The following is a 19,689-nucleotide window of genomic DNA, read 5'->3' as shown; positions in this document are numbered from 1 at the left end:
AGACAGACCAGACAGAAAATGAAAACAGCCAAGTGTCTTAGGTCTTGAACTTGAATGGATATGTAAAAAGTTCTTCCATGCATTGGTTTCCAGACCCTTAAAAGGAATATCACTCAAAATATTATTTAAAATACAGAGTGAGTCAAAAATGGGTTTACAGTTGTTCACATGGAAAGTAATACAGTAACAATACAAGAATAAACTGTTTTGCATACTCAACTGTAAACCCACTTTTGCCCCACCCTATAGGTATGCGACCCTCCCTCTCCACAGGAAGGCGGATCATCCCAGAATGTGTATAATAGTGCATGCTGCTTAGAATTACATGACACTATGTGTGCTCTCTAAAATCAGTGAGTGGTACCATTTCTTACTTAGTCATTGCTTCCATGAATAATTACTGTTAGAGAAGTATATTTCAAATAGTTATAATTTAGGGTCCCAAATATTCTTTTCGAAGTAACTTCTTTTGCCCTATTACTCAGTGTTGTCTTCTTTTTAACAGGTGACTTGAAGACATGAAAGCAATTTAAACTAGGAAATCCAGAGAATTCAAGATGTTGGGGTTTTTTAAATAAGTTAAATTGAATTTGTCTGAGTGGATGTACCAAAAAAAAAAAAAAAAAGGACATCCGTGGGGCCTGGGGCCTGCGGCTACACTCCTCCAGCAGGCAGTGGTGGAAACTGCCATTTAAGAAGTATTTGAATCATGAACTTCTGTTTCTCCATTGCTAATATGCAAAACCATGATGCCCACGTTTAGGGAGAGGAATCAGATGTCTGAAGGTGCTCCTGTCACATCAGCTTGGGTCCTTGTTTAAGCAAATCTATAATAATAAAAGTGTAATATGCTAATTAGACCAGACGTCCTTCAGGACGAAGCCAGGGCTGCAAGGGAAGCCTGGGTCCTGGGTACCAGAGGGAAGCCGGTGCCGGCAGCTGGAGGAGGGAAGGCCTACTCTTGCACGAATTTCGTGCATTGAGCCTCTAGTATATTTATAAGTCCCTTACTTTCATAAGGATATACCTGAGATCAAATTATAAACCTAGGAGTATTACTTTTTAAATGTTACAAGATTGAAACTTGTATTTCAGATCACTAAGCTTGGTTTTCTTGAACTTTTGCTGAAGATTGCACTGGAAAATAATTCCTGTTGAACAGATTATCCTATATAAAACCCTAATATGCAAACCAACCAAATGGCAGAATGACAGGCTGCTATGACATGCACTGACCGCCAGGGGGCAGACGCTCAATGCCTCAGAGGGAGGCGACTGGTGGTGGCAATCAGGGGGCAGGGCTAGCCAGCAGGCGGCACTAGGCTGCCAGCCAAGGTGGGTGCCAGCAGGGCTTGCCCCCCAGTCGCCCCGCCCACCAGTCACCCCACAGACCCTATCCTATATACTGGGAACAGTCTCTTAGATTTAAAAATTAAAACCTGGCAAGGCTACTCTAACTGAAAAAACAAGATGGTGCAGCAATGACATGCATGGACTCTGGCTTGCACCTTTTGTGGTCAGCCCTGATTCTGACACTTATAACTGTGACAAAGCCAATCACTTCTCTCTGCTTCAGTTTTTCCACGCGTAAGATGGGGGAAATGGCACTACTGCCTCAGAAGGATCATGTTATGTACTGCTTTTTATAATCGGGGCAAAAAAATGAAACTGCCCATACAACAGCAAATTGCCTTTCACCTGCATGAAAAGCATGGTCACTGGTACATGCAGCGTCCCGGATTGCAAGAGGGATGTCCTACTGCTGGTTTAGGCCCCACATCCCCCGAGGGGTCTCAGATTGCAAGATGGCGCAGGCTGGGCTGAGGGGGACTGCCCCCCTCAAACCCCATGCATGAATTTCATGAACCAGGCCTCTAGTTTCCCTGTAAAATAGTGGAACCTCGGGCTCGAACTTAATTTGTTCAGAAGGCTGTTCGAGAAGTGATTTGTTTGAAAACTGAACCATTTTTGCACATTAAAAATAATGTAAATGGAATTAATCCATTCCAGGCCCCTAAATGACTCCCTGTGTTAACCTTTCTCATGCACAGTACATGTCTAACGCACTGTTTAATCTATAAACAGACACTTCTTCTCTTACATTGATTGAACCACCTCCTACTAAGCTTAAAGGAATCACTTCCAGCACTGGTCCCAGGGGTGTCTTTCAGGGCAGCCTATGGCATCTTCACTTGTTCACGTCCCTGCCTGGAAATGCTGCCACTGGCTAACTGCTTTTCCTTTATCCAAGTCAAGTTTTCCTACCTCTCCAATTGCCTGTGCTCATTGCTTTCACACCCTTAGCAACATTAGCACTCTTGATGCCTCTTTATGTTTTAAAATTGTGCTAATTATCCATTTCACCAGCAACAAAACACAAAAATATTCACAGCTCAGCAGTCAAAAACCAAAGTTTGGTTCCACAACTGAGACATTTTTCCCATTGAGAACAGAATTGTTTGAGATGAGAGACGTTTAAGAAACAAGGTTTGACTGTATATGCTCTGAAAATACCTTGGTACATGAATAATTTTTTACAACTCAAGAAAAAATGCATTCCGATAATAACAAGTTTATAAAAAACAACTTTAATATAAGGCACTGCTGTCCAGTTAATGCGGATCTGAGCCCACACGACGCCCTCCTGCTTCTCAGTTGGCACCTGCACCCCCAGCAGAGGGCAGAGCCCACTTGGCAAGCAGTTTACAGGGCGATTCCTCAGGAGATTCCTTCCCAAAGCACGGACGATGTTTCTCCTCAAAAATTACAATCCTAGACTAGTAACAGAACTAAAGAACATCTCGAGAAAAAAAACAGAAAACTATACCAGCTATTATAACCCTGACCAAGGTTTCTAAGAGTTCCCATGTTTATAAGAGGCCCAGGAAATGAATTTATTATATCTGTTAAGTCCTCAAAACAAGAAAGGATAAAGTTACAAGTATGTCCTTGGTTCAAACTCTGCTTAGTGAGAAGTTAAAGAGTTACCTGCGTAATGGGTTCAAGGATCAATCTTCTGTTTGCCACTTAACCCAAAAACATTCAACTGATTTTACCTCAAAGTCAGTCTTCATCTTGATTTTCTCTCATTAAATACGTTTAACATCGGAACTTGAGGAAAGCTGGATTCTTGACTTAATCAGAAGCCTCCGTTTTAACAAAAACACCTTGCTTTTTAGTGCTAAGGACCTCACCTACTTTTTTGCAATAATCTTTCTTTTGGATAACCATTCCTTCTGTAAGACACCTAAAGACATTTTTCCAAGTTCTTACCAAAAATTCTTCTGAAGGAAAAAGTCACCCAGGGAAGTAAGACTTTAAGTAGCTAAAGTGTCGTTTTTTATGTATTACAACAAACAACCCACTCAGGGTTATAGCAGTTAAAACTGACATCACAGCCCAGCTGAACACAGGTGGTGCTGATGAGCTACTACTTTGACATTTTGGTCTCGGAAGGCGTGTCTCCAGTGTCCAATGTCTTCAACAACCGGAAAAGGCCGGCAGCTTCTCGGATCCTACTGAACTCAATGCAGAATGCCTGCACTTCTATAAACAAGTCCTGCACATTAATGATTTTGTTACGGATCAAGGATTGGAGAAAGACACACACAAGACGCACCAAACGATTCTGAAAAAGAAAAGAAAAATTTAGTGTGCCCATTTGCTTGGCAGGTTATTTATAAAATTTACTAAAATTTCTATTAGTTACCTGCATATACTTATCCTTAATCTGTTCACAAGTAGAGATGCAATTGGATATATAAAGGTGGATGAACTCAGGAGGTAGGTCAACAGCTGTAGTCAGTCTGTTTCAGAGTAGAAAAGTAGGATTGTTTTATATGCTAACATCCAAGAATATTGTTAACCATAAAATAACACGTTTCCTTTGGTCATTTAGTGTAAATCTCTGATGACCAATTTACCTAGTTTTAAATATACTTATGTAAATAAACCTAAGAGCCATGCCCATCTGTTAATAAATGACACTTGCATTTTCTAAGTGTCACTTTACATTATGCATTGTAATCAAGCAACCAATTCTGTGAGCACCATGTCTCTGTTTTGGCTGAATCAATTCAGTTATTTCTTCCAAGCTCTAATAACCTTGACAATGATTCCATTCATTTACTAAACCCTGATTACATATAAGTGCTATGCAAAGCAGAGGGAGGTGTATTAGTAGCTAAACTGTACAATGTAATTTAAATGCTAAAATGAGGCACTTGCAAAAAGAATAATAATATAAGTGAAAAGTGTTGGGGAAAAGTCTTAAAAGGAGGAATGACTTAAATTGACACTTAAGTGGAGGTGTCAATGGTCTGAGTAAAGCTTGGAGCCAGGGTTTCACAGGGTGCTCAAGACGTTCACCTTCGGACCTTCTGGGGGAGGTGGGGGGCACCTGGCTGAAGATTAACAAAAAGCAGGTTATGGGGAGATCAGTTCAGAGTCTCAAAAGGGGAAGCGGGCCGAAACCGGTTTGGCTCAGTGGATAGAGCGTTGGTCTGCGGACTAAAGGGTCCCGGGTTCGATTCCGGTCAAGGGCATGTACCTTGGTTGTGGGCACATCCCCAGTGGGAGGTGTGCAGGAGGCAGCTGATCGATGTTTCTCTCTCATCGATGTTTCTGGCTCTCTATCCCTCTCCCTTCCTCTCTGTAAAATATCAATATATTAAAAAAAAAAAAAAAAAAAAGGAAGCTGGTATTTTTTAAAGGACTCTATGGAATGTTTATGGGAAAATTAAAACAAGGTATGCATGCTAACTATACATATGCATTTCGGGAAGAAACAAAACGTTCCTAAGTCTAGAACTTTATCCATTGGGCTCTGAGGAAACACCGCCAGAGGCTGCTGTGGCCACAGCTGTTTCACACTCAAGGGTAACTCACGATGATTGGTCAGGGGGCACAAAGAGCAGATCTTGTTCTTGAGATTACTGAGTGATTCTTGGACTCAAGTTACTGTCTGACAGTAACTTCCATAAGAACGTGGCGAGGGGAAGAATGAACCTTCGGTTTGGTCAACCCCATGGACTTAACCGAATTCAGCCCTAAGTAGAGGGCTCTAATGGTATAGGACAGGCCTCAAGGAGAAGGCAGACCGAAGCACCATGTTTTAAATGCACAGCTTGCCAGTTGTGCAAGTACAGCTAAAACCCCAAGGAGCTTTCCCCGCCCCTGTACTTGGGGTCACCAGGCTTCAGTTACACTTTTTTCACTAGTAGTTTAACTTAAAAGGACTTTTTTTTTTTTTTTTTTAAAATATGGAACGCTTCACGAATTTGCATGTCATCCTTGCACAGGAGCCATGCTAATCTGTATCGTTCCAATTATACTATACTAGAGGCCCGCTACACAAAATTCGTGCACTTGAGGGGGAGAGGGTCCCTTAGTCTGGCCTGCATCCTCTCACAGTCCAGGAGCCTTCAGGGGATGTCCTACTGCCATGGAGGTGGGAGAGGCTCCCACCACCACCACTGTGCTCACCAGTCATGTGCCCAGCTCAGGGCGTCTGGCTGAGTGGTGCTCCCACTGTGGGAGCACACTGATCACCAAGGGGCAGCTCCTGCATTGAGCATCTGCCCCCCGGTGGTCAGTACATGTCATAGCAACCAGTCGTTCCTCCATTTGGTTGATTTGTATATTAGCCTTTTATTATACAGGATGTGCTGCCAAAGTGAGCATAGGACATGTTATTTAGTACAACTTCAAATAGGTTAAAAAATAATCCCCAACTCAGAAGCAGGCATTCAAAAAATGTGCTCTCATTGAAGTTCCGTTGGCACGCACTTGGAATGGGTTCCCACAGAGCAGGAGGACCATGTAAATGTAACTGAGCACCCAACACAGCACCATGTGAAAGGCGGCCGAGAAAGGCTAACAGGGACCACCCAAGACACCTGGACATATGGCCACCCTATAAAACAGCTGCACAAACAGGCTCCCAAGCTAGCCCCCAAACCTATTAAATCCTTAATTTACCTAAAACAAATACTTAAGGAAAATGGTATAAAATGTCAGGAAGGGAAGGCATTATACTTTTCTGACAGTCAAGGACAAAGGAGTAAGGAGAGTTAGGCGGGAGAACAGTGCAAGGCCTCCTAGGATGCCTTTCTCAGGACCCTTGCAGCTCTTAACCCCTTTCCCATGACCTAGTCACTAACCAAAACCAACGCAACATCTGTATTTGTGTGGAGGTCAAGAATACACAACTATAGGGAGAAATAAATTTCAGCAATTATGTCTACTAGAGGCCGGCCCGGTGCACAGAATTCATGCACTTGAGGGGGAAGGGAGCAGCCTCAGCCCAGCCTGCACCCTCTCACAGTCCGGGAGCCCTCAGAGGATGTCCAACTGCCAGCACCAAGGCGGGAGAAGCTCCTGTTACCGCTGCTGTACTCACTAGCCGTGAGCCCGGCTTCTGGATGAGCAGCGCTCCCGCTGTGGGAGCACACTGACCACCAGGGGGCAGCTCCTGCATTGAGCGTCTGCCCCCTGGTGGTCAGTGCACATCATAGCGACTAGTTGTTGGGTTGATTTGCATATTAGCCTTTTATTATATAGGATTAATGCTAAATATTTGAAATCCTACCCTCTGGGTTCTTTCCTGGGGATGCTAAATTCACATGCAGTGAACACTAAGGCTCAGATTACTTATTTATTGGGTTTTCTCAGGCTAAGACCAGAAAAAAACTTTGTGGTAGTTTTTCCCTGCTGGCCATGTAATCCGGTCTCTACATGCCCCCATCTGACCATGTGTAGGGACTTACCGGTTCACCACTTCCATGGAATGTAAAGACATATCCATATTGACCAGGACAGAAAAGTACTCAGTGATCTGGCTGGACTGCATCAGCTTCAGCAGCATCTCTATGGCAACGAGAGGGTTGTTCTCCACCAGGTCAGGAAGCTTGGCTGGCGTCAGGCCAATATGATAAACAAGTTTGGGATCTTTTTCCAACTCACCAAGGAGCTAAGTTTTTTTTTAAAAAAAAAGAGAGGTTCTTGAGTCAAAGTAGGCATTCTCTTTGCTGCCTACAAAAATACATATTTTATTTACAAACAGCTACAAAATTACCTGCGTTGAACCAACTTCATAAATTTCTTCCCTGAAATCCATGATCATAATGACTTTATATTTTTCAATTTGCATTTGAATTATAACAATTTTAAAACATAAACACCTCTATTATTGTTATTACTTTTTCCTCACCTGAGGATATGTTTTATTGATTTTGAGAGAGAGAGAGAGAGAGAGAGAGAGGGAGAGAGAGAGAGAGAGAGACATCAATTGGTTGCCTCCTATGCATGCCCTGACCAGGGATCAAACCAGAAACAAAGGAATGTGCCCTGACTGGGAATCAAACCCACAGTCTTTTTGGTGTATGGGATGACACTCCAACCAACTGAGCCACCCAGCCAGGGCAATAAATTAAGACAGTTTCTAAATATGCCAGTGATTCCTCCTGGGCATTAAGCCAGAATCAATATTGTCTGGTTGAATGAAATATTTGTCTGGATTATAACAACAGCGGCCTTAAGTCCTTTGTGTGTTTCTTTTTCTGTCAAAAATAATTTACCAGCCCTAGCTGGTTTGGCTCAATGGATAGAGCGTTGGCCTGCGGACTGAAGGGTCCCAGGTTCAATTCCGGCTAAGGGCACATGCCTGGGTTGCGGGCTCAATTCCCCATAGGGGGCGTGCAGGAGGCAGCCAATCAATACTTCTCTCTCATCATTGATGTTTCTATCTTTCTCTCCCTCTCCCTCTCTAAAATCAATAAAATATATTTTTAAAAAAAATAATAATTTATCAACCAGTTCCCCTAAAACACCCAGACCGTAGAGAATTGAGGGACATCTAAAACAACTGCACAGCCCCACTCCAAGTGGGAAAAGGAAGCCCGGAGAGGGAGCAGGTTGGGGAGAGAGGAGCAGGCTGGGGAGGGGGGAGCAACCTGGGGAGAGGGGGGAGCATCCTGGGGAGAGGGAGCAGTCTGGGGAGAGGGAGAACAGGCTGGGGAGAGGGGGAACAGGCTGGGGAGAGGGGAGCAGCCTGGGGAGAGGGAGCAGTCTGGGGAGAGGGAGCAGGTTGGGGAGAGGGGGAACAGGCTGGGGAGAGGGGGGAGCAGCCTGGGGAGAGGGAGCAGTCTGGGGAGAGGGAGCAGGTTGGGGAGAGGGGGAACAGGCTGGGGAGAGGGGGAACAGTCTGGGGAGAGGGGAGCATCCTGGGGAGGGGGGAGCAACCTGGGGAGAGGGGGGAGCAGCCTGGGGAGAGGGGGGAGCAGCCTGGGGAGAGGGGGGAGCAGCCTGGGGAGAGGGAGCAGGCTGGGGAGAGGGGGAACAGGTTGGGGAGAGGGGAGCAGCCTGGGAAGAGGGGGGAGCAGCCTGGGGAGAGGGAGCAGGCTGGGGAGTGGGGAGCAGGCTGAGGAGAGAGGGAACAGATTGGGGAGAGGGGGAGCAGCCTGTGGGGAGGCGGAGCAGGCTGGGGAGAGGGGAGCAGCCTGGGGGGAGGCGGGAGCAGCTCGGGGGAGCGGGAGCAATCTGGGTGGAGGGGAGCTTTCTTGCAATCCACCCATTAGCAGTATTATGGTTCAAGTCACAAGCATACTTTGTAATTAAAAAACAACTTTTTCCTGCCCAATAATCAATTACTTTTACTTTAAAATTGTCTATGTTCTGTCCCCTATGTGCCTGCGTGTCCCAGAGTGGACTGTGCTCTGGACGGCCTAGGAAGAAAAGTGAACTTCAAACAGCTTCCCCCTGCCTCTGAGAGGAGGATTCTGGTGGTAACTGCACTGGAGGTGTCAGCGTCTCCTGACAGGTTCCAATGTGAATGTGCGACCTGAACAGTTGTCACCAACCAGACACTCCCCACAGGGAGTCCCTACCTTTCCCTCAAGGGTCGCAGGGCCCACTGTGAGCCTCAAACCCACTACTACCCAGCTGTGTGATGGGGTGATTTACCCCACCTGCATTTCCTTCCTCCTCCATGACAGGCTGAGAAATCCGCTCACTCTCAGGAGCCACATGGATTGTCCGGCTGGCACACAGCGGGAGCCAAGTACCCAAAAACAAGCCCCTCCCCCTCCCCCTCCCCCCCCCCCCCCCGAGTCACACTGACCCTAAACCAACTTCAGTACATGATTAGTCATCAACTTCCTGCCCCACCACAGTGGGCGGGCCGAGCAGAGCTTCAGAGACCCCAACACTTCCCACTACTGGCTCCTGTGAACAGGGATCACCCTAGGGGTCACTTATCATGTAATGAGAAAACAAAAATCAACGCTTGACGAATTAGAGAAAAGGTTTACCTGTGTTTGTTGAGGAGAAGATAAGGGGCTTTTGAAGGCTTTGGCCATTATTCGCTTGATCTCTACACCTGTGCTATTCTTAACGCACATGGATTTATCCCACTGAATGGAATGGTCAGGCTCTGTTGGGTTCAGCCAGGCCAGTTCATCCTCACAGATGTGGAGTGGAGGTGGTGGACGAATAAACTCCGGCCGAAAATGGCCTGTAAATGAGAAATAACGTGACTGCTTCTATCAGCGAGCTCACACTGCACACATCTGTATGCATCTCACACACGTTTCACTTAATGAAGTACACTAACACCCTTTTAGTAAGAATAACATGATAAAACTGTGACTTCAGAACCAGAAGCAGAAGGGATATAGGTCAGGGTTTATTCATAATACAAAGAAGAAAGGGAAGCACACACATTATTATGCCAGAGGCCAAATCGCTGTATTTTTGGAGAAGAGAGGCACCATGAGCTGACAACCTTCATTCAAGCATGGTTACCACTCAACGGCAAAAGGACACAACCTACCCTATTGGTGAAAGTTTCTTGATGGGAAAAATGAAACACTATTTGATCTCACTCATCCTATTTTTAGTTACCACTATTTTATCCCGAGACCACTATGGTGTGTACTAGTTCAGCCTTTGCATCTTACAACCTCGAAGTGACAAATTACATGGAGATGAAATGTCAGGGGGAAAAAAATGTATGGTTGCCCAGTGGTTGAGTGTCGACCTATGAACAAGGAGGTCACTTGGCTCAGTGGTTGAACATTGACCTATGAACCAGCAGGTCACGGTTCGATTCCTGGTCAGGGTACATGCCAGGGTTGCTCGCTCAATCTCCAGTAGGGGGCGTGTAGGAGGCAACTGATCAATGATTCTCTCTCATCGTTGATGTTTCTATCTCTCTCCCCCTCTCCCTTCCTCTCTGAAATCAATAAAAATATGTATTTTTTAAATGTATGGTTGACTTGACATTTTCAAATGAATTTTCCATAAATTCACAAGTACCATATTCATTTTCATAAAACAGTAAAAGTACAACAGGAAAATAAAGTGACTCAACACTTCAACTATTTCCTAAAACGTGATTGCTAAGTTAGAAACCCTCTAAAAATGCCGGCTGGGCTTCTGCTAAACAAATGCCACGCCCTGGCCTTCACACGGGGCCTGATGGCTTGTTCCTCTATGGATCCTAGCCCCTGAGAGATCTGAGATTATACTCTAGTTTACTGAAAAGGTCTGTTTTCTGGCTAAGAAGTAACACTTTGTTTCACCATCACTTCATTTACATGCAGAACTAGCACCTGCTGCTCTTTCCAACAGAATCCGCATTTTCCAACACTGCGTGGGAGCACGACACCGTGTGGCAGGTTCCCGCAGGAGGGTGCCTGTGCCCTAATCGGCATCTGCAGGTTTGCTGTCACCTGCCTCCCGTGGCCCACGCATCAACCCTGGGCCTGGTATGTTTGAGCTACACGCCAGGTGCATGAGCTTCAGCACACCTGTGACCAGCTGAGACTTCAATATCGCCCATTTACGCCAGACTTACTGTCAATGGCACAGAGTCAGTGTGAGCTTCAGACTCATGGGGACGCTGCGATCTGAAGAACCTGTTCTTACCCCTAAGCAGAAAGCAGGCCTTCACCAGTAAAACCACATAGAAGCCTATAAAACCAAAAGATGCCACTCTAATACTTCAAGTTCAATAGATGTTCTGTTTGAATTAAGAACTATAAGATCAGGAACTTTACAATGGAGAAATTAATGATAGTGATAAAATTAATAAAGAGGTATAATAACAATAAGCTACAAAATAGTCTCATTTCAGTAAAATCAAGAGAATTTATATCTTCACATACGCTGATGACAGATATGTATAAATATTTGGTATGTGATTTTATTACAGAAGGTAACTTTTACCAAGCGTCTCCACTGTGCTCTAGACACTATACTAAGAAGTTTCTCATTAGTTTCTAGTTTAAGCAGCAATGAAACAATGTTTTAGAAAAGCAACTCAGGACGATGATAAAATAAAACTAAGAGTATAAAATATGTACCTACTTTCAATAGGCGGCTTCGGTCCACTGACTAAAGCTTCCGTGATCTGAGAGGCAACGGAGCTGTCAAATCCAGAATTAGAAGAGTCCGGGTCGGGGTCACTGAGAATACTAGGGAAGCTAGCCTTACTTTGGGTTGGCAATTCAGATTGGCGTTCTGAAAAGGTCAAAAAAGGGGACATTTTAAAATTGAGGGTGCCTCAAGAATGAACAGACAGGCTACTAACTGCGGAAAGCTTCCTGCAACACATAAGCAAAGGGCCAGATTCAGAATATGTGTATTTTTCTTCGAAACTCCTACAAATCAATTTTTTTAAATATATTTTATTGATTTTTTACAGAGAGGAATGGAGAGGGATAGAGAGTTAGAACAACCGTGGGCAAACTATGGCCCGCGGGCCGGATCCGGCCCGTTCGGCTGTTCTATCCGGCCTGCGGAGCCGGAAGAGCAGAGGGTTCTCTTGCTCTCCCCTCCGCTCCTTCACCAGCAGCAGTGTTAACATGGCAACGTCGGGAAACACGGCCGCAGCTCCTTCTGAGTGGGCGGATTTATATCCGCCCATTCAGTAGAAGGAACAACCTCTCAATCTTCCAGAGGCTCCTTGTAATGCCCACGAACACGTCCCCCCGACATCACCCTGGGAATGCGTAGACACGTTATCGTGGTGATGTAGGGAGACACGACCCTGGAGAGCACAGTATCAGAGCATTAGCTAAAAAGGAGACCAACAACACTGTTCCCACTGAAGTTGATGTTTTAAAGACCAAAAACCTTTCAACCCAGTCTACATTGCCATCTACATCTACGTCCCGGGCATAATTTGGAAGTTGCACTAAAGAAAATGTTTAATTTACTGTTTACACATTTTGTTCTTTTCTATTAGTTTTAGTTTTAAATTATTTTATTATATTTAAGTTTAATTTGAAAGGCTTTTGTACCTTTCCTTTGTTAGGCAATTTTATTTTGCCTTTGCCATCTTCAATATAAGGTATGTTATTGTGCTATGATTCCTCCATTTTTTGAAGTTTCAAATTATAATAATTAGTGTTTACATTCTTCTTGTTAAAATGTTTGAAATGAATAAAACTATTGAAATAAAAAAATAAAAAAGACCGTACCCTTTTATGTAATGATGTTTACTTTGCATTTATATTAGTTCACACAAACACTCCATCCATGCTTTTGTTCTGGCCCTCCAGTCCAGTTTAAGAACCCATTGTGGCCCTCGAGTCAAAAAGTTTGCCCACCCCTGAGTTAGAAACATCCATCAGCTGCCTCCTGCACACCCCCTACTGGGGATGTGCCTGCAACCAAGGTACATGCCCTTGACCGGAATCGAGCCTGGGACCCTTCAGTCTGCATGCCAATGCTCTATCCACTGAGCCAAACCGGTCAGGGCACAAATCATTTTTAAAATGGGAAAACATGGGCTAATGACTTCAACAAGCATTTTATTTTTAAAAACCAAAAAGCCTGGACCTGGCTGGTGTGGCTGGGTTGGGTGGAACATTGTCCCATACACCAAAAAGGTCCCCATCGGGGCACATACCCAGGTTGCGGGTTCAATCCCTGGTCGGGGTGTGTGAGGGAGGCAACCAATCGATGTTTCTCTCCCTCCCTCTCCCTTCCTCTCTCTGAAACTCTATAAAAACATATCCTCAGGTGAGGATTAGAAATAACAAAAACCATAAATCCTGAATGGCCAATGAACATTTGAAAAAAATTCTCAATCCCATTAGGAACCAGGGAGAAATCAGTTAAAACACAAGGTATTATTACACACCCACCAGACTGGCAGAAATGAACAAACGTGACATTATCAAATGCAGAGGAGGTTGTTGGGTGACTGGCACACTGCTAATGGGCATGAAAACTGGCAAAGCAACTCGAAAACCAATTTCCCATTACTTGATCAGTCTCACAAGTGCTTATCATCCCACCTAGCAGAAACTTCCATGCGTGCACCAGGACAATATACAACAATGTTCACAGCATGATTACGTCCATCAACTGTAGAGAAGATGAACTTGTATTCCACCACATGGAATATATACTTACAACTCAATATCGAAAAACAATCCAATTAAAAAATGGGCGTCCTGACCAATGGGTGTGGCTCAGTGTTAGGGCATCACGGGTTCCCAGTCCAGGACATGAACCTGGGTTGTAGGTTTGCTTCCCCGACCCCAGTCTGGGTGGGTGCAGGAGGCAACCAACTGATGTGTCTTTCTCACATCGATGTTTCTCTTTCTTTCTTTTTTAAAATATATTTTTATTGATTTCAGAGAGGAAAGGAGAGGGGGAGAGAGAGAGAAACATCAGTGATGAGAGAGAATCATTGATTGGCTGCCTCCTGCATGCACCACTGGGGATCCAGCCCGCAACCTGGGCATGTGCCCTCATCCTGGTTCATAGGTCAATGCTCAACCACTGAGCCAGGACAACCGGGCTCTTTCTCTTTCCTTCCCTCCCTCCCTCCCTCCTTTCTTCCTTTCTCTCTCTCTCTTTCTTTCTTTATCTTTCTCTCTCTCTCTCTCCTTCCCTCCCCCTTCACACCTTCTTCCCCTCCACTCTCTCTAAAAATCAATGGAAAAAATATCCTCTGGTGAGGATTAACAAAACAAAACAAATCCAAAAAAATGGACAAACGGTCTGAATACCCATTTTCCCAAAAATGACAGATGGCCATGAAAGGATGCTCAATGTCACTAATCATCAAAGAAATACAAATCAAAACCACAATGAGATATCGCCACACACGTCAGAATGGCTATTATCAAAAACACAAAACCTGGTTAGGTGGCTCAGTTGGTTAGAGTGTCATCCCAATACGCCAAGGTTGTGTGTTTGATCCCCGGTCAGGGCATATACAAGCAGCAACCAATGAATGCATGACTAAGTGGAACAACAAACCAATGTTTTATTCTCTCTCTCTAAAAAAGAAAATTTAAAAAAAAAAAAAAAAAGCTTGGCTAGTGTGTCTCAGTGGTTGAGCTTTGACCTATGAACCAGGATGTCACAGTTCGATTCCCCATCAGGGCACATGCCCAGGTTGTGGGCTCAATCTCCAGTGTGGGGCATGCAGGAGGCAGCAGATCAATGATTCTCTTTCATCATTGATGTTTCTATCTCTCTCTCCCTCTCCCATCCTCTCTGAAATCAATAAAAATATTTTTTTAAATTCTTATATTTCAAAATATATATTAAAAAAAAGTTGAGATGATACATGCTGGCAAGGATATAGAGAAAAGGGAACCTTCGTGTACTGTTAGAGGAAATGTAAATTGGTGCAGCTACTATAGAAAACAGTATGGAGGTTCCTCAAAAAATTAAAAATAGAGCTACCATATGATACACCAATTCCATTTCTGGATGGATACACACATACATACATACACACACACACACTCTCACTCACCACACCTTTGGTCCATGGATCCCACTGAGAGAGATCTGAGTTTCAGGCCTCTGCAAAGAGGATCTGTGTCGCTAGTTCCAGTAAGATAGGTGGACCTGCCTTTTCTCTTCCCCCATGTGGGAAATGAATGGCTTATGACACCTTAAATTTGGGTAGGGGACAGCAAGCAGAAGGCTTAGCCAGCCACTCGGCCAAGCTTCTCAATCCCACTCTAGTCATATATTCCTTTCTGAGCTTGACATACTTTAAAACTTCTCACAGGCAGACTCAAGTCATCACAAGTTGAGGGGTCAGATTTGATTCTCACATTATTGAATACAAAGCAAGCATCCTCAAGATATGTATTACTTCTGAAGGTAAGGTCATTGAAATTGTCTATCACCTCTGTACCCTGTTTTCATACTATCTTTGGTTCTGGAAATAATCATCTTATTTCTATTAATAGATTGTATCTGGCACTAGAGAATAATAAGCACTTCTGTGTACCTTCAATCTTAAAAGTCTTGAAAAGCTTTTTTTGGATTTCAAAAAATAACCATTATTATACTGTTAGGTAATACCCAGTAGTTAAGAAGTGAGGTCAGAATGCTGCAAGGAAAAAGCAGTTTACGGGAAGGTGTCACTTTATATAAGCAGCCAAATGTCACAGGTGCATTTAGTCTAAGACTGGGGCACTGTCAGAATTAATACTGTGGCTCATTTAGTCACAAGGTCAAGGGCTCACAAATCTGGCTACATATTAGTTTCCCTAATGAATCACTCTCAGCAGTAAGACCCAAGCATCTGTACTTTTGTTTAGAGCAGGCCGCAGGTGCCTCTTCTCCTTCACTCCGACTACCCAGTTCAAGAAGGTCCCCCTATTTTCTATCACCACACACTTTTGTTTCAAGAGTACCCATGCATTTGCTTATATGTATAGCAAAGAAGTTGCCCAAACAATCTTGAAACAGAAGAACAAAATGAAGGTCTCGCACTTCCTATTCTCAAAACTCATTATGAAGCCACTATACCCAAAAGTGTGGCTCCGAAATAAACACAGACACATAAGCCATGATACAGAATAAAAGTGCCAGGAATAAATCCTCCCAAATATGGTCAAATGATTTCCAAGAATGGTGCCCAGAGAACACTGTTTTGGCTACTCAGCATCCCTTGAGATTCCATATGAATTTTATGATGGGTTTTTCTATTTCTGCAAAACATAACTTTTATAGGAATTGCATTGAATGTGTGATCTCACTTTGAGCAGAACTGACATGAGGAACTTTTTTTTATGTTTTTAACAGACTAAATTTTATTCAGTGTTCTTCTTAAATTGAAAAACCAATCCATTCAAGTGAAAACTCAAAATGAACCCAGATTATGAAGGGTTTTTCTATTCTCGTCTCTTGAATTCCCCATGTATCCTACACTCAAGCTGCACAAAATCTCTCAGCTTCTGATTCCAGATTTCAAGACATCCAATACTCCAAGTTCCTTGAGACCTGCAGGGCCTCCCCTTCCCTCCGCACCACCACCTCCAATCAGTACCCAGCAAAAGTACTGGAGCTACGTTTTTCATGGAAAATACTAATCTTTTAGCACAGCCACAGACCTGCATGTTAAGTAGAGTAACTTGAGAAAAAAGTCCTAATATAATACACAAAAATGCCCAAATCACCAATCCCTCCTTACCAGCCAAGGCTAGCTGAAGCCCGCTGATGTCCACAGACTGGCCCATGTTCCCGACATCCATCAGTGCAATCTGTCGAGGTGTCTTTTTGAAGAGTTCCCTTGGGGGTGCCAGCATTAGCTGGGAAAGAAAAAACTTTTCTGGCGGAGTTATAGGAGGTAAAAATCCTGTAAACAAAGATGTATAACAATTTCTCCAGTGGTTATTTTAAAAAATTAACATGAATCTGGTAAAATTAGCATTTGCTACTTGCCATCTCAACTTATGTATGTTTAAAGACAAAATTATTTTAAGTTTCAGTTACTCAAATATATACATTTATGAAAATGTAATTAAATGTCATTTGAAATGCTATGATTTGTGGCAATATCAATGAACTTAAGATTTCTGTAATTATTAAGAATTTTGTTTTTAACATGCCTCAATTCCTGCAAAGGCTAAAGCTTACGTACGGCAAGCAAAAACAAATTTAAAACTACAACATTCCGAAATGCTTTTCCTCTCTGCTACCAACAACTGTGTGGAGGTTAGAGACACAAGGAAGCAGTTGCCAGCAATGCCAATGACTTCACTCCCTGCCTCTCAGTACACAACACAGCTACAAATGTCCCTGTGCTGACGCTGCTTCCTTTTTGCCCCATGTTCAATTACGAACCAAGCCCCATCCATCCCGCCAAAGCAACTCTGCCAGACTCGTTCCCACTCACCGTTCCCTCTTCCCTCCTCCTGCCTGGACCACATACAGGACAGCCTTCCTGGTTTCCCAAGCTCCCAGTTCTGACTCCTGCTGACGCAGTACCCACAATCCACACTCCCACTTACCTTTTAGTTAGATTTCTAGGAACAATCTGCTTACACTACTTAACCTGTTACACTATTTAATGCTGCAGCTGCACAAAATCTCTCAGCTTCTGATTCCAGATTTCAAAACACCCAATACTCCACATTCTTTGAGACCTACAGGGCCCCGCCCCCTCCCTCCCTCCCACCACCTCCAATCAGTACCCAAGCAAAAGGTCACTCCTTGGAGCCTGCATGCCCGCAGGCAGCGGTCCCTGTGCTCCCCAGCATTCTGGAGATGGCATCTGGCAGAGCCCTACCACACTGTGGACTAGGGTTACGTATCCCCAGCCAGCCTACGACTTTCTTGAGTATAGGGAAGCCTTCTTATTTACTTCCAGATACATTCTCAACCCTGGCTCCGCATCAGAATCATCAGAAGTTTACAATATACACCCATTAGAGGCTCACCCTAGGTGTACCGTACCTTACACCTTGGCACTGACATTCCCTGTTGTGTATTTAAGCACCATCCCTAGCTAACTTAATAAAAGTAGTACTGATAGTGGGTAGCACTTACCAAGAGATACTTTTATTCCTCACAGTAATTCTACCAGCTAGGAACTGTCTGCATTTTCAGATTAAAAAACTCAGGTATAGAGAGAAAATAAGCAACCCAAGGATTCCTTCCCTGGGAAAATTGTGTTTGCAATGAAATCTACTGTCTAGATTTAGGTTTAGACTCCTCAGATTTGAGAATGACATCATATAAATCATTACTCCTTTGTCTAACCTGTGTGAGGAAGTCCAAGGGCCTTGTGACCTAAATCCCAGCCTGTCCTGTCGCCGTCCTCTACGGGCACCTTGGGGGGGTGGGGGGGGGGGGGGAGGGCACGCATACATATGTTGTATTCACTCTCGGGCATTCTCAAACTTCCTGGAAGCCAGGTCTAAGGGCATCTCATCCACCGCAGGTTCCCCTCCTGGATCCGCGTGGTGCAGGATACAGGCCAGAAGATGCTCTCCTCCAGGCTTCCAGGCAGGGCCCCAGGCGAGCTTAACGCAGAGCCCTGCTGGGCCATGAAAAACTCCGTGGCATTATCTGAAAACCCACGGCCTTAACCCTGACTCCCGGTATAAGCACCTACCTATGGAATGACCTTTTCCCATGGACTTAAGACCAAGTGCTCCCTCCGCACACTGGTCCTTGGCTGTCTCCCAGGGACCCTCGCATCCCCTGTGCCTTTCTCCTCTGCTGGCTGCGAATCGCATAAAGCATCAACAGTTAAAAAAAAAAAAAAGAGGTGGTCTCCCATCGACCCCCTCGATGTGACTTCACAAATGTTGCACACGCACATGAGATGTTACTGGGCATCTTCTAAAACGCCCTAGGCCTTGAACCTGAGACGACCCTCTGCTCCCATCGCATTATCCAAGGACTCCTAACCGCCAACGAAGCTGGCTGCAAAGTTTCCAAACGCTATTTAACGTGTTTTCGCCAACCACTTCCTCGGGTTCTGAGCAATGGCCCCCGTTTACTCGTCTGAGGCTTAAAACCAGGGGCAGACCCAGAGTGTCCTTAGACGCGTGACATCCCTCGGTGATTTTTAAGAAGCTAAGCATGTCAAGCGCCACACTGCGCGAGACGTGGCCTGGGCTACGGAGAGGAGCATCCTCGGTGGCAAGACCCTGCCACTACACTTTTGCGCGCCGGGGCTGGGGAGGGCGACAAACAAGTCAGATGTCCTGGCCCGCGGCGAAGGCCCCGAGGCGCGGGGCGACCCCGCAGCCCCCTCCCGCACCCGGCGGCGGCCGCCCACCTGACAGCGGAGGCCGGTCGGGCTCCTGGCCGCCGCGGGCGGGCGGCGCGGGGTTGAGCAGGTGCGCGAAGCTGGCGGCGAAGGGGTTGGCGGCGAGCGGCTCGGTGCGGTACATCTCCCAGAGCAGGTAGAGCGCCGTGAGCCGCTGCGCCGCGCTGGGGAGCAGGTCCGGCTGCTGCAGAAGCAACACCAGCACCGAACCCAGGCGGAAGTGGTCCGCCTTGCTGAAGTAGTGGTGGAAGGCGGTGGACAGGCCCTCGAACGTGCTGCCGCCGCCCGCCTCCTCCGAGATAATGCTCAGCAGGCTCGACAGCTCCTTGGGGCTCAGGCTCATCCTGCCCGCGGGGCCCGCGGGGCCCGCGAGGCAACCACGGCCCGGCCCGGGCCCGCTCGCTGCGCCTCTCCCGACGCCGGAGCCCCCTGGGCCGCCCCTGGATGCCGCCGCCGCCTCGCGAGCCCCGCTTTGTTCCGCGGCTGTGGAAAGCCGGCCAGACGCCGCGTCCGGCCCGCCGCCACGCATCCACCTCGCCCGCTGCACAGCTCCCCGAGGAGTGGCTCGGCGCTGGCTCCGCGCCCGGCCGTAAAGCGCGCCCTCACGACAGCGACACACGCCAAGCCGGGAAGCCAAACCGTCA

At 45.6% G+C, this 19,689-nt stretch overlaps 2 protein-coding genes across 4 annotated transcripts in view; one reads left to right on the top strand and one right to left on the bottom strand.

The window, feature by feature from the left end:
* RNF149 (ring finger protein 149) overlaps window positions 1–857 on the top strand; it is a 38,590-nt gene extending 37,733 nt beyond the window's left edge. For 2 of the 3 annotated variants that reach the window (XM_080683462.1, XM_080683465.1), the window contains one exon: window positions 506–856. The gene's annotated coding sequence lies outside the window, so the exon portion shown is untranslated. Of the gene's footprint in view, window positions 1–505 lie in introns of all 3 variants that reach the window. The other variant, XM_080683463.1, reaches the window with a different exon arrangement.
* Window positions 858–2,567: 1,710 nt separating this feature from the next.
* On the bottom strand, window positions 2,568–19,597 carry CNOT11 (CCR4-NOT transcription complex subunit 11). Its single transcript, XM_080683461.1, has 7 exons — window positions 19,055–19,597; window positions 16,457–16,621; window positions 11,368–11,520; window positions 9,309–9,511; window positions 6,768–6,970; window positions 3,710–3,806; window positions 2,568–3,628 (listed from the first exon to the last, which is right to left on the bottom strand). The coding sequence occupies exons 1-7, from the start codon at window positions 19,572–19,574 to the stop codon at window positions 3,431–3,433; spliced, it is 1,539 nt and encodes a 512-aa protein (XP_080539587.1). The 5' UTR covers window positions 19,575–19,597; the 3' UTR covers window positions 2,568–3,430.
* Window positions 19,598–19,689: the final 92 nt, after the last annotated feature.

The sequence above is a fragment of the Plecotus auritus genome (genome assembly GCF_963455305.1).
Source record: "Plecotus auritus genome assembly, chromosome: 8".
In the NCBI taxonomy this organism is placed as follows: Eukaryota; Metazoa; Chordata; class Mammalia; order Chiroptera; family Vespertilionidae; genus Plecotus; species Plecotus auritus.
Note: the sequence above shows the minus strand (reverse complement) of the source record. Positions and strands in the feature narration are given on the sequence as shown.

What these genes read in the sequence shown, in the direction of transcription:
- CNOT11 (XM_080683461.1), bottom strand. Translation starts at nt 19,574, where the DNA reads ATGCGTGGCGGCGGGCCGGACGCGGCGTCTGGCCGGCTTTCCACAGCC. An exon ending in CGACCGGCCTCCGCTGTCAG is followed by an intron (nt 16,622 to 19,054) that starts GTGGGCGGCCGC and finishes CTTTGTTTACAG; the next exon opens with GATTTTTACCTCCTATAACT. An exon ending in CTTCTCCTCAACAAACACAG is followed by an intron (nt 6,971 to 9,308) that starts GTAAACCTTTTC and finishes AAAAAAACTTAG; the next exon opens with CTCCTTGGTGAGTTGGAAAA.